At 40.7% G+C, this 15,474-nt stretch overlaps 1 protein-coding gene across 1 annotated transcript; it reads right to left on the bottom strand.

The window, feature by feature from the left end:
* Positions 1-1,974: 1,974 nt before the first annotated feature.
* On the bottom strand, positions 1,975-4,771 carry LOC128431401 (ubiquitin carboxyl-terminal hydrolase 42-like). The gene is given in 5 exon segments (XM_053417627.1): positions 1,975-2,243; positions 2,954-3,015; positions 3,275-3,375; positions 3,727-3,867; positions 4,763-4,771. Coding segments are annotated over 5 exon segments (582 nt in total).
* Positions 4,772-15,474: the final 10,703 nt, after the last annotated feature.

A 15,474-nucleotide genomic window follows, 5' to 3' on the forward strand; every position in this document is an offset into this window, starting at 1 on the left:
TGTGCTGGTTCTTTTCCACGAGTGACACAGAAACTGGAACTACACGGTAACTCGCAGCCAGTCGCAAGTAACTGAGTAGGACTGTGGCGTTTTTTTCAAACACTGCCCCCCGTGGTCAAATGTGTAATCAGCTAATTTCTCGATGAAAAAATAATTTCATCGACGAAATACTTAATGATCAATTAATCGATCGTCGATTAATTATGCCCATACCTAGTGGCGGCTACAGGCATGCGTAGGTCAGTCACCTGTGAAGACCATCATCATTTACCCTTGAACCAGCGCGGAGAAATGCGCTGGTTCAAGGGTAAATGATGATGGTCTATATTAGTATATATTATCTTACCTGTGTAATTTTTATGAATAGCCTTTTGACAATATCAATTATGAGATTTTATAAAATAAAATCACAAATGTTTAGCTTCAAGTAGGTATTTTCTGGATACTTCAAAGTACTGTAAAAACACTTTGCTCAATAAGTTCAGAGAGAGACTGATATGCCTGTGTTCAGGTCTGTCCAAAGTTGAAAAACAAAACATAACAAAACTAAACAGAAAAAGAAAAAGAAAAAAAATCGTTGTTCTAAAAACAAAAGCAAAACATCTACTGCTAATCCTGATACAGGATCTTTTTGTGCATATAAAATAACTGATAGTACAGTTCAACATTTTATTCACAGTATTCTTTTATGATGCTAGAAGACACAAACTTTGTTTTTCATTAAAAAGCAAACACACATGGTCCACAGCGGTGATACATTTTTGATGCTTTCTTTCTGAACATTTAAAAAAAAGAGCAAGTGAGAGAGTTGGGAGAAAGGCGAGACAAAACTCCTCATCTTGTGAAAAAAGTAAAATAAATTACGGAGATAATGTTAGGCTTCAGAGCAAAAATGGAAACGGTAAAATAAAAAAAGGAGAAAAACATAATAGCAGGAAAACGTCCTCAAGTCTGTCCAGGGTTAAAGTGGAGGTACCAGTCAGCGAAGCCTTGTTCCCACAAGTTGAGATGTTTTTAGCTCCAGGCTTTGTTTTTTCATATTTTCATCATAAATGTTCAACAACGTGACCGTTATTTAAGAGAATAGCAAGAGAATTACAGCAAATAGTTAACGCCTTAAAGAAAGATTTTCGGAATATTTCATAATACTGAACTCTTGGTAAAAATACAAATTATTCCCAATGAAGAAGAAGCACCATGTCAAAAGTTCGTTGATGTCATTCATCTGCTGTTAAAATGTTGTTGATGTGCCTGAAATGAAAAAGAACAGACCATGTCAAAATGGATAGGCAGAACGATGAGCTTAAACATGTACAGATACTGGGCTAGAAGCATCAGAAATGTCTCCAATACTGGAAAAGTGCCGGGTCAGAGTACTTCTATAATCTATAAACCGATCGAATACTATATATTTTAAGTATTTTAGTTTCAGCCAGATAATCAGACAAGATTTATTTATTTGTGTTCTTTTTCAGTTACGACTGTTAAAGGTCCCCGTAGAAATTCTTTTTATGTAGTTGGTCATCTTCAGTCTCAGTATATATCTATATATATGTATATAAGCTGCTAACTGCTTTTCTTCTTCTTTTTTATTTCATCAACACTGTCTGAATCCACGTCAGCATTTCTAGGATAAAGTGGAAAACACATGATTAGTCTTAAGCCACAATTAACTGAGATCTAAGGATTTGTATGAAGGACTTTAATTATTGATTAACCATGTGAAACATTTATTAAAATATCAAGAAAAAGTGCTATTGCAACAACAGAGTCTGAGGCGACATCTTCAAGTGTCTTGTTCTCTTGACTAAAAGGCCAGAGCAAAAAAATAAGGTCACATTTATACTTTACATTTGAGAAGCTGAACACAGAATGTTCAGCATTTTTCTCCTTGTAAAGATGGATCAATAGTATCGCTCACGCGCTCTCTCTGTCTTGGTTTTTGTCCTTTGACTTATGTTCTTATTATAATTGTTATCCCCCTCCGCTCAAAGACCGTATCATCTCTGAATCGCTGGCGGTGGTAATGGTGAGGGGACCTGTCGCGGTAGCTCTCCCTGGGGTGGTGGACTGTTCGCTCATAGCGATGCTCAGAGTCCCAGTCTCTGTTATGTCGATCGTGAGGAGACAAATGATCACTGTGCAAGCGATGATTGTGCCGACGATCTCTGTAGTCCCGTCTGTACTGGTGCCGATCACCGTCACTCTCCCGATCTGGGCTCCGGCACCTGTAGTTTCCCTCTCTGCTCAGATTAACAGCAGCCCTCTTGGGATTTTGATCGTCTGTGTTTGGAGCTGATCTCGACATGGAAAGAGGACGCTGAGGCGGCGAGCCTTTGTACATCGCAGATGTATCTGACACTGTGGCAAGAAGGGAAGTCTCCTTTTTTGAAGGGTATAAGTTCCTCTCCCTGGCGTTTCTCTTTTCCCCGGTTACCCGGGATTCCCGACTCTCCTGCGGCCACCTCCAGCGAATACGAAACTCTTCACGGTTGGAGCGATCGTCTCCAGTCCACTCAAAGTCCGTATCATCTCTGGATCGGTGGCGGTGGTCATGGTGAGAGGACCTGTCACGGTAGCTCTCCCTTGGGTGGTGGACTGTTCGCTCATAGCGATGCTCAGAGTCGGAGGAGGAGGAGGAGGAGGAGGAAGGGGAGGGGGAGGAGGAGGAGTATGGGCGGTTCTGCTTGCTTTGTCTAAATAAAAGGTGAAAGCTTCTGATATATGCCCTGTTTTGGGATCATTGTGGGCCGGCTGATTGAGTGGGAGGAGGAGGAGGAGGAGGGGGAGGAGGAGGAGGAGGATGGGCGGTTCTGCCTGCTTTGTCTAAATAAAGGTGAAAGCTTCTGTAATATGTTCTGTTTTGGGATCATTGTGGGCCGGCTGATTGAGGGGGGGGAGGAGGAGGAGGAGGTGTAGGAGGAGGAGGAGGCCAGTCCATGGTTAGGTTGACCAGGGATTCCAGGGTTGTGGTTCATTTGACTGCAGTCCGCTGTTTTTTTCCCATCACTGGACCTGATGATACCGAAAGAAAGGCACATTAGCAATGAGATACATCTTCAAGACCATCTTCTCATCAAAATGGATAAATAACTAGAACGCCAAACAGTAGCGAACTTGATTAATAAAATTCTACCTTTTTTTTTAAAGAATGTAAAAGCATATTCTAAGTGACTTTAGTTACTCCTCAGTTAAAACATTTTTTGATTACCTTTCTTGTTAAGTTAGAGTTAATTTACAACCACTTAAAATACAGACTATTATGGTTACTCACTTTATGTAGAACAGGACATAGGCCTCCTGGTTGAGAACAGTGCTGAGGTCACTGACGGACACAGAGGCGTCGTTCATCTTGTGCCACTAACCATCGCTCGACTGTGAAACAACAGAATCGCAGCAGATTTGACAACAGATTCATCCTTGTTATCCAAATGTTTACTCAGTCTCTGGAAATTATTTTTAAAGGTGAGAAATCGGAGTACAAATATCACCATATACAAATGTGTTTTACGACAGGGTAATGTAACAATAGAATATTCTTCATAAATGTTTCCAAGTTTTGTCTTTATAGTCTTTTATCCGTTCAGTCTATTAAGTGGGGATTTGCATTTATCTCTGCTACGTTGAGTTGTTGATTAAGTGTTGAGGAGATAAACGTGTACATGTACACTTGGCAACAGCAATGTCCTGATAGAGTAGAACAGTGATCTGTAGCATTGCCCATACCTTAATATAGCAGAAGAAGTGTCCAGCGTGACAGCTGTATCCAGAGTGGACTATCACAGCGTACAGGCTGTAGAGTTGGGACTCTCCTTGAGTCTGAGACATGAACGGCCGCATGTCCAGGTACTCTGGATATTTTACACGCTATTGGACACAGAGCAACCGCTTAATATCAATGATAAACAGGCAACATATAACACATTTGCAATACAACTAACACAAGGAAAAAATAATATTCATTCAATGCAATATAATCAATATCAAGTATAATATTTACAAAAAACACATTCTAATCGGTGAATCTTGTGATGTAAATCCAGTTCAGTGTGTATTAACAAGTTCAGACGATCTTTCTTACGGCCACGTGCTGCAGTCCGTAAATTCCAGAAAAAACACGTGCTGTCCTCCGAGTCCCGTGTGGTCACGCTCTGGAAAGGGTGTGGTCACTCGCTCGGTTGGTTCGCCATCTATTCCTCTGCATGCATGAAGCTACGATGCTAGCATGGATGCTAAGCTCCTCGCGATCTTTCAGTCATTCTAAATCACTTTTCAAATGTCCAAAAAAAACACAGTCTACCTAGGTATACAGAACACTTTTAGAAAATAAAATAAAAGTTAACAACAGTCCAAATCCAGGCTTTCTAGTAACTTTAGTTCACTGTTTGCAAACCAGTCTCTTTTTCTCCGTCTCCCTGTCTTCCACCTGCCGTTCTCCGGAGCAGGAGAACTACCTGGTTTCCCATTGGCTGTGGCAACTGTGCTTTCTTAAAGCAACAGTGCACTTTAAACTACTTTCACAACTAATAATATGGATCCTTATTGTAATAGTTTTGATATTTGTTTTAGTGTTTGGTTAAACATTTTAATCAGATCAAATCATGGATTTTATAAATAATATACTTAACTCAGGTACATTTTAATAGTATTTATTCAATTATTTATTTACTAATTTATTTACTAAATCATGTTTCTTTTTAAGCTGGGTTACAAATACATAAATAAAAACACTGATGATTTTTTTAATCATCTCACAACTTACTTGGTGCATTTGTAGGCGTTGTCTCCATCCAGCTGATCAAGCTTAAAAAACTCCTTCAGAGCCTTTGAGATGCTTGAAGCCGTCTGCGTGGAGAGACAAATCTATTTTGAGAGTCTTGAACTATTATAATAGACCAAATCTGAATTTACATTTTGTCACACATTTGTAGTAAATCAGACTCACAAGTGACTTGAGATTTTTGAGGAATTACCTTAATTTGCAGAGAAATATCCAAAAATGTCTCAAATTTATCCAAAACTGCGTTGCAGTTTAAACATTTAACTGGAAAATAAAAAGACAAGACAGGGAATATTGTCAGAGAATGAACAAAAAACATGAAGAAGAAGAAAAAATCATGAAAATAAAATGAACACTTACAGTGCCTTGCATAAGTATTCACCCCCCTTGGACTTTTTCCCATTATGTACTGTTACTAACTGGAATTCAAATAGACTTAAATAAACTTTTTCCCATTTGATCAACAAAACATGCATAGTACTTTGGAGGTGCAAAATAAATTTTATTGTGACACAAACAATAATGAGAACCAAAAAGTTGACATCTGTTGGGTGCATAAGTATTCACCCCCCTGTGTCAATACTTGGTAGAACCCCCTTTCGCTGCAATTACAGCTGCAAGTCTTTTGGGGTATGTCTCTACCAGCTTTGCACATCTAGAGATGGAAAGGTTTGTCCATTCTTCTTGGCAAAAAAGATGAAGCTCAGTCAGATTGGATGGAGACCGTCTGTGAACCGCAATCTTCAAGTCTTGCCATAGATTCTCTATTGGATTGAGGTCTGGGCTTTGACTGGGCCATTTTAAGACATTAACATTCTTTAATCCAAACCATTCCTTTGTAGCTCTGGCTGTATGTTTAGGGTCATTGTCCTGCTGGAAGATGAACCTCCGCCCCAGTCTCAAGTTTTTTGCAGACTGCATCAGATTTTCTTCAAGGATTTCCCTGTATTTGGCTCCATCCATCTTTCCCTCTATTCTGACCAGTTTCCCTGTACCTGCTGAAGAGAAGCATCCCCACAGCATGATGCTACCACCACCATGTTTCACTGTTGGGATGGTGTGCTCAGGGTGATGGGCAGTGTTGGGTTTTCGCCACACATAGCGTTTTGCATTGAGGCCAAAAAGTTCAATTTTGGTCTCATCTGACCAGAGCACCTTCTTCCACATGTTTGCTGTGTCTCCCACATGGCTTCTGGCAAACTCCAAACGGGATTTTTTATGGATCCCTTTCAACAATGGCTTTCTTCTTGCCACTCTTCCATAAAGGCCAGATTTGTGGAGTAGACGACTAATAGTTGTCCTGTGGACAGATTCTCCCACCTCAGCTGTGGATCTCTGCAACTCCTCCAGAGTAACCATGGGCCTCCTGGTTGCTTCTTTGATTCATTTTCTCCTTGTCCGACTCTTCAGTTTGGGTGGACGGCCTCCTCTTGGTAGGTTTGCGGTTGTGCCATATTCTTTCCATTTTCTTATGATGGATTTTATGGTGCTCAGAGAGATGTTCAAAGCTCTGGATATTTTTTTATAACCTAACCCTGCTTCATATTTCTCCACAACTTTATCCCTGACCTGTTTGGTGAGCTCCTTGGTCTTCATGATGCTGTTTGTTCAGTAATGATCTCCAACAAACTCTGAGTCCATCACAGAACAGGTGTATTTATACTGAGATTAAATTGCAGACAGGTGGACCATATTTACTAATTATGTGACTTGCAAATGTGACTTGTGAATGCAATTGGTCGCACCAGATCTTTGTTAGGGGTTTCACAGTAAAGGGGGTGAATACATATGCACTCAACACTTTTCAGATTTTTATTTGTAAATAATTGTGAAATCCATGTAATATTTCCCCCCACTTCCAAATGATGCACTATTTTGTGTTGGTCCACTAATAAACTCACGATGAAATAAATTTTAATCTGTGGTTATACCATGACAAAATGTAGAAAAGTCCAAAGGGGGTGAATACTTATGCAAGGCACTGTATGTCTTACTTCTGGACCTTAGGTACCCGCCAAATACTAGCCTCTGTCTCCATGTCCAATCTGTCACAGAAATATTTATTAGATATTATATCACAAACCAAATCAATGTTTTCAGTCTATACTGAAACAGAGAAAAGTCAAATTTCTAGTATTTTCCAGTGACAAGTTACAAAATATTACAGCCCTCAAAAGCAGGAGAGATATAGGGGAGAAATTAGACCAAAGAGTGATTAGTGGAGAGGCCAGCTACTAGTACAGAATGAGAACTGACTTGATACTTGCCATTGTTAAATTTATAATTAAAGAGTCTCCTGAAAACCACAATGCCCAGCAGTGCATCTATTAAACATACCCTGCTCTTAACTTTAAGTTAAAGTGCAAGGAGGCTTCATATTCTTCGAAACCTACTTTACCACCAGTGTTGTGCAAGTTCACTACTCTCATGAACTAGTTCATATTTCAGTTCATTTCATAGTTTTAAGGTGGACAGCAGGGGCGTTTCTAGGGTTGAAAGAAAGGGGGGGGCTTAGCCCCTAAGGATGCTGAATGTTTGCGCGCGCAAACATTCAGCATCCTTAGGGGCTAAAAGAAGTAGGAGTTCAATCTTGCCTTCTATTTTTCTTCCACAGATGGCAACATAATTCTGAAGACCCAAGCCTCCCCTGTGTTTACGGATGACGATGTCACCTTGTGTTATCAGCATCAGAGCGGCAAACAAAAACAAACCAGCTTCTTTAAAAACGGAGCATTGATTGACTCTAACAGTTCGTCCGGTTCAGACCGAGTCGTAAAGATGACTCTTAAGAATGTGACACGGGAAGATGAAGGCTTCTACAGGTGTGCGTCCCACGACAGACAGCTGCAGAGTCCAGAGAGCTGGTTATCAGTGAGACCGGACAGAGGTCAGCTGAACATCATCACTCTGCTGTGTGTTCTATAGAAGTGGATCAGTGTCACATATCAACTGTTGTTTCTTTTAGGAAACTTCACATCAGAGGAGACTCCAGCCTCCAATGGTATTTTTCTTATTTATATACATCTACTTGTTTTGGAGGAAATACTCAATATTAATCAACACATTTTCCATTATTGTGTGAAGCCTTTTGGTTGTCTGGTTCTCCTCCTGCTCTGTCTTTTCATCAAGGTCTAATTTCATCAGGAAGATCCCTCAGGATCTAATGAGATGAAAGAAACTAGAATGGGACTCAGTAGAGAGCATTTTCACCAAGGCCCAGCAGTCCCCTTAAATACAATCAAGCCGCACCAAATTTCACACACTCATAGATATCAGTCCTCTACATACGGCAGATTTTTTTCATTAAGGTCCAAGAATTATTCCCTGGGAAAACGTTTTAAAAGCACAATGTTAAAGAAAGAGATTAAAAATGACTGGATCAGCTTAATATCAAAACACAGTGGGCCCTTTCCTGACACTTACTACATGTGTCCGCCAAGATGATTGGAAATCCAATTGTTGTTGTTATTATAACAGTTTTATTTATTTAAACAAGTATTATGTCGTCTTGATCAGGTTCCTTGAAATGGATCATTGCTTCATGTGGGGTTCTACTTCTGATCGTCATTCCTTTGACTGTTTGGCTCGTTTGTCACTACAGGTTATTATTTATAAAATCTTCATCCGTCTTGACTTGCTACTTTCTACTGCATGAACGACAAGCCCAACAGGTGGTGAAGTAAATGATTCACTGCCTGTTGTATTTTCTTGAAGGTACCAGAAGTTCTGCACTTGGAGCTGCTGGCCAGTTTCCAAACAGGAAGTTCCAGCAGGGATGCTTCCTGCCACCAAGTTGGATGTGACGGAGGTGCAGTGGGACCTGTCCTGGATGGAGATGTCCAACCTGTTGGAAAAGGATTCTTATTGTGGCACTTAAAGGGAAACTCTCTTCTGAAGCCCAGAGAAAGTATTAACTATTGGGTCAAACCTATGAGAAAGCTCAGTCAGTGCTGCAATTTGTAGTATTTGATGGTCACATGTCGAAATAGTGCTGCCTGATATATTTTTGAATTGAATTAAATGAGATGTTTAGGATTTATAAGGATGACTACATTTGCTGATGGTGCAGATTTGATAGCTTCCAATACAAATGTTATTGTTTCAGTTGTCACATTTGTCAATGTCAATACTTTTGCACATGGCTTCTTTTGTGTTTTCTGCTGCTTATCTTAATGAGTGATATGTGTTAACATAATGCTAAGTAGCGTAAGGTCGCCGAGGCCAGGCAGAGCGAGGCATTGTGGACAAAACACCTGTAGCACCAGGACATTTTCCCATTTCACAGCTTATTCTACCAAACGCTGTGTTTTGTAACATTGGGAAGATTAACCTTGGTGTTTAACTTTAGTATTTAAGAACAGGTAAAAAAACAACAGCTTCCATCACTGCCAATCAAATTCAGATTCAAATTCAAATCAAAGGGGCTTGGTGCCCTGGTGATTGATGAGGAGAGTTTTATTTCAAAAAAACATTTACTGGTGATTTTTTGGTTAATGTGTAGTTTGAATGTGTTGAAGGACAAGTTGACGGAAGCTTAAGTTAATGCTAGGAGCACATTACATGAGGTGTGTAGCTCCTTTAAGGAAAAAAACAATCCCTCTCCATTGGGTCTAATGTAATTTCAGAGAAAACCTTTCTGGAAGGAGCATCAACTTGCATAACTGGCTCACATGGTCCCATTTTTTTACTCTCACAAATTTCAAATATATCTGTGTGTCCGGCAAAGTCTTGGAATTCTCCCGATGTCTTTATTTCACAGATAGGACTTATGGTTTCTGAATTATAGTTGTTTGAGTGGTGCACTCAGAGTTTAGATTTCTCTCTTCCCAGTGAGGAGAGGACAGGTGCATTCAGTTGAGTTTCCATGGCAACCAGATACACAAGTAGCAGGAGGGGAGTCTCTCTCTCTCTCTCTCTCTCTCTCTCTCTCTCTCTCTCTCTCTCTCTCTCTCAATCTCTCGCTTAAACCAGCCAGTCTGTCTCTCTCCCTCTCTCGCATTCTCTCTGCGTGTGTCTCTCTATCTGTGTCAATTGTTTTATATTGAATGTTTGATAGATCAAATTCACCTAAATCTAACACACTATTTCATCCTGTCACCTGCAGACATAAAGCCATTTGACTTCAAGTTCCAGACAAGAACGGAAACTTCTTCGGAAAATCGTGCATCAACTCATCCAACAGCTTCTTCAAAAGATACATCTACTCTCTGTGGTGAACCATGGAGAAACCAGATATTCTGAAGATCCTCAATGACGAACTCCTCACAGCCCTCAGGAAGATTAATGCTCTTAAGGATGAGGTGTGGCAGCTGGAAAACCAGCTTCAAGACAGGGATGATGTCATAAAGATGGCGGTGGAGAAGGAGAAGGAGAAGGAGAAGGAGAAGGAGAAAGAGAAGGAGAAGGAGAAGGAGATTGAGACTGAGACCGAGAAGGAGAAGGAGAATGAGATCCAGGCCCTGACGGAGAAGGTGGAGCAGCTGGAAAACCAGCTGAAAGGGAAAGATGATGTTATAGCGAAGGTAGTCAAGAAACGGCGCACTCGCCTCAGGGCCTATCTTGACTGCTTGGCTGAGCTCAGTGACTGTCAGGCCAAGATTAAGCTTATGGAAGCAAGTCTGCACCAGGAGCCACCCCAGCCTGATACAAGCTGTAGCAGTGAGGTGGAGGTGGAGAAGGAGAAGGAGAAGGAGAAGGAGAAGGAGAAAGAGAAGGAGAAAGAGAAGGAGAAAGAGAAGGAGAAAGAGAAGGAGAAAGAGAAGGAGAAGGAGAAAGAGAAAGAGAAGGAGAAGGAGAAGGAGAAAGATAAGGAGAAGGACAAGGAGAAGGAGAAGGACAAGGAGAAGGAGAAACTTGTGACGATCTACAGTGTCGAAATCCTCCGAGCCAACAAAATGAAACGAAACTGCAGCAGGAGAAAACTCCAACTATGGGACTGAGCTGCAGAAAGGAGGAGGCCGAGATGAGCTGGAGGAGAGAGAAGAGGTGGAGAAGCCCCCGCCCTCACCCTTTTTCTACTCCTCAAAACAAACCCCTCCCCTGTCCCCCTTTGTACATATTTGAAATGATCTAATGATGTGTTGTAAATATGTTAAACTTTTTGAATAAAAATAACTAGTACAGTAACATCTACCTCTGTCTTTCTGAATATACATACAGGATTCATTGATCAATTAACACAGTGTTGGAGTGAAACAAATCAGTGTGATTCATTTAGTTTGCTACTATTCATATGAACACAGCAGAGCATAGACAAACAATGTTTCTTAACTTTTTTACATTTGGTCAAATCTATATATTAATTATGACAACAATACAATAATAATACTATCATCTCATCTGAGGGCCCACCCATCACACTGACCACGCCCATCTGACACGCACACACACTCACGCACACACACACATGCACACACACACACACACACACACACAAACACATACACGTACACACACATGCATACACACACACGCATGCACACACACACACACACAAGTCATTATCATTTATATATTTACTGTATATATACACATTTATTTCAATTTATTCATGGTTGAGGTCAATATCAGGTCATAAGACATGTTCATGGAACTGAAGTCAATTAAAAATGACATGTAGCATGTTAGAGTTATAAATAACTTGTCCATGTGTAAAACAATAGTTTAATTAAAAAAAAAAAAAAAATCACAATAATTATTTAGGGGGGCTTCAGCCCCCCTAAAAGAGGCCTAACGACGCCTCTGGTGGACAGTGAGAACGAAAGACTTAACTTGTTAAAGAAAACCTTATCCATCACTACCCCTTGCCTTTACTGTCGGAATGTTTATCAGACAGGGTGTAAAATTCCCTCAGATAATAATAAGGTGCATCGGATCTCGGATGTAGTTGCTGAGTCTGCGTCTCTGCTTTCTCTTGCCATCTGTATATGAAACTGAGAGCTGTTGTGTTGCAGGTATGTAAAAGTGTGTTTATAAGGAGAAGTGACGGAGCACCTAGCGAGTGTTGCTCCTGCTGTATATCCGAGAAATAAAGAGGCCGCATTCCAAGTAAAGAAACATCTCCTCCTCCTTCTTCACGGAGCGGTCCGGACGGCTGGTTACCGGCCAGACAGCGAGGCAAGATAACCAGTGACAGGGGCGGCTCCTGGTACAGGCGACATAGGAGACTGATTTATCATGACGTGACACATGCAATGTAAAACAATACATTAACGTCACACCATCATCCTCTAACCCCGGGGACTCACCGGAGGTAGAAGCGCTGTGAAAAGCGCTCCGCCTCCTTTCCTCACCCATGTTAAATACTTTGGCTTTTCGCACCGGCAGCGTAGTGCCGGGAAGAACCAGGAAGCGCCGCAGCCACAAAAGCACATAATCTCCTGTGGGGGGGTGGCGGCTACAGGCTTGCGTAGGTCAGTCACCTGTGAAGACCATTATCATTTACCCTTGAACCAGCGCGGAGAAATGCGCTGGTTCAAGGGTAAATGATGATGGTCTATAGTAGTATGTATTATCTTACCTGTGTAATTTTTATGAATAGCCTTTTGACAATATTAATTATGAGATTTTACAAAATAACAATCACAAATGTTTAGCTTCAAGTAGGTATTTTCTGGATACTTCAAAGTACTGTAAAAACACTTTGCTCAATAAGTTCAGAGAGAGACTGATATGCCTGTGTTCAGGTCTGTCCAAAGTTGAAAAACAAAACATAACAAAACTAAACAGAAAAAAAAAAATCGTTGTTGTTCTAAAAACAAAAGCAAAACATCTACTGCTAATCCTGATACAGGATCTTTTTGTGCATATACAGTGCCTTGCATAAGTATTCACCCCCTTTGGACTTTTCTACATTTTGTCATGGTATAACCACAGATTAAAATTTATTTCATCGTGAGTTTATGTAATGGACCAACACAAAATAGTGCATCATTTGGAAGTGGCGGGAAATATTACATGGATTTCACAATTATTTACAAATAAAAATCTGAAAAGTGTTGAGTGCATATGTATTCACCCCCTTTACTGTGAAACCCCTAACAAAGATCTGGTGCGACCAATTGCATTCACAAGTCACATTTGCAAGTCACATAATTAGTAAATAGGGTCCACCTGTCTGCAATTTAATCTCAGTATAAATACACCTGTTCTGTGACGGACTCAGAGTTTGTTGGAGATCATTACTGAACAAACAGCATCATGAAGACCAAGGAGCTCACCAAACAGGTCAGGGATAAAGTTGTGGAGAAATATGAAGCAGGGTTAGGTTATAAAAAAATATCCAGAGCTTTGAACATCTCTCTGAGCACCATAAAATCCATCATAAGAAAATGGAAAGAATATGGCACAACCGCAAACCTACCAAGAGGAGGCCGTCCACCCAAACTGAAGAGTCGGACAAGGAGAAAATTAATCAGAGAAGCAACCAGGAGGCCCATGGTTACTCTGGAGGAGTTGCAGAGATCCACAGCTGAGGTGGGAGAATCTGTCCACAGGACAACTATTAGTCGTCTACTCCACAAATCTGGCCTTTATGGAAGAGTGGCAAGAAGAAAGCCATTGTTGAAAGGGATCCATAAAAAATCCCGTTTGGAGTTTGCCAGAAGCCATGTGGGAGACACAGCAAACATGTGGAAGAAGGTGCTCTGGTCAGATGAGACCAAAATTGAACTTTTTGGCCTCAATGCAAAACGCTATATGTGGCGAAAACCCAACACTGCCCATCACCCTGAGCACACCATCCCAACAGTGAAACATGGTGGTGGTAGCATCATGCTGTGGGGATGCTTCTCTTCAGCAGGTACAGGGAAACTGGTCAGAATAGAGGGAAAGATGGATGGAGCCAAATACAGGGAAATCCTTGAAGAAAATCTGATGCAGTCTGCAAAAGACTTGAGACTGGGGCGGAGGTTCATCTTCCAGCAGGACAATGACCCTAAACATACAGCCAGAGCTACAAAGGAATGGTTTGGATTAAAGAATGTTAATGTCTTAAAATGGCCCAGTCAAAGCCCAGACCTCAATCCAATAGAGAATCTATGGCAAGACTTGAAGATTGCGGTTCACAGACGGTCTCCATCCAATCTGACTGAGCTTCATCTTTTTTGCCAAGAAGAATGGACAAACCTTTCCATCTCTAGATGTGCAAAGCTGGTAGAGACATACCCCAAAAGACTTGCAGCTGTAATTGCAGCGAAAGGGGGTTCTACCAAGTATTGACACAGGGGGGTGAATACTTATGCACCCAACAGATGTCAACATTTTTGTTCTCATTATTGTTTGTGTCACAATAAAATTTATTTTGCACCTCCAAAGTACTATGCATGTTTTGTTGATCAAACGGGAAAAAGTTTATTTAAGTCTATTTGAATTCCAGTTAGTAACAGTACATAATGGGAAAAAGTCCAAGGGGGGTGAATACTTATGCAAGGCACTGTAAAATAACTGATAGTACAGTTCAACATTGTATTCACAGTATTCTTTTATGATGCTAGAAGACACAAACTTTGTTTTTCATTAAAAAGCAAACACACATGGTCCACAGCGGTGCTACATTTTTGATGCTTTCTTTCTGAACATTTAAAAAAAAGAGCAAGTGAGAGAGTTGGGAGAAAGGCGAGACAAAACTCCTCATCTTGTGAAAAAAGTAAAATAAATTACGGAGATAATGTTAGGCTTCAGAGCAAAAATGGAAACGGTAAAATAAAAAAAGGAGAAAAACATAATAGCAGGAAAACGTCCTCAAGTCTGTCCAGGGTTAAAGTGGAGGTATCAGTCAGCGAAGCCTTGTTCCCACAAGTTGAGATGTTTTTAGCTCCAGGCTTTGTTTTTTGTTCATACGAGTATATATTCATATATACAAATGTTCAACAAGGTGACCGTTATTTAAGAGAATAGGAAGAAAATTACAGCAAATAGTTAACGCCTTAAAGAAAGATTTTCGGAATATTTCATAATACTGAACTCTTGGTAAAAATACAAATTATTCCCAATGAAGAAGAAGCACCATGTCAAAAGTTCGTTGATGTCATTCATCTGCTGTTAAAATGTTGTTGATGTGCCTGAAATGAAAAAGAACAGACCATGTCAAAATTGATAGGCAGAACGATGAGCTTAAACCAACCCAGTCTCATCAGAAAACGTTCAATGGCAACGTTGGTCCACTTGGAACGACGTTACCATCTCACAATCTGGCCTCTCAGATTGTGAGATGGTAACATTTAGTCCTCCCATTGTTTTGCATTGGCGTGTTCTCACGTCACGTGACTCTCAAGCTCCCGTCTGCGGAGAGGAAAACATGGCGCAGATTCCTTGTTTTTTCAGATAAAAATATAATTTTGTAACTTAGTTTGGGCATAAAAATACATTCTGACACCATTTCTAGCGAGAAATGTGCTCTTTGCTTCCACAGTCTTCAGCCAGTTCGTGCTTATGATAAATATTTTAATAGTTATCACGCATGTTTTTATCGTTGCTATGATGGTTGCCATGCCACCACGGCGCAGCTTGATGTTTAAATCACAGTCCCTGCGTGGTGTCCTTCAGTGATCGTGAATGTTATTCATGTTATATAATAGTAATATTTGAGTCTAGATTACGTCTCTAATGATAAGGATCCTGCGAGTCTGTTCATACCGAGGCCGGCCCGAGTGCGCGACCGGACCGAGTGCGCGAGCGGACATATGACGTGTGGC

Source organism: Pleuronectes platessa, chromosome 3, assembly GCF_947347685.1.
Source record: "Pleuronectes platessa chromosome 3, fPlePla1.1, whole genome shotgun sequence".
In the NCBI taxonomy this organism is placed as follows: Eukaryota; Metazoa; Chordata; class Actinopteri; order Pleuronectiformes; family Pleuronectidae; genus Pleuronectes; species Pleuronectes platessa.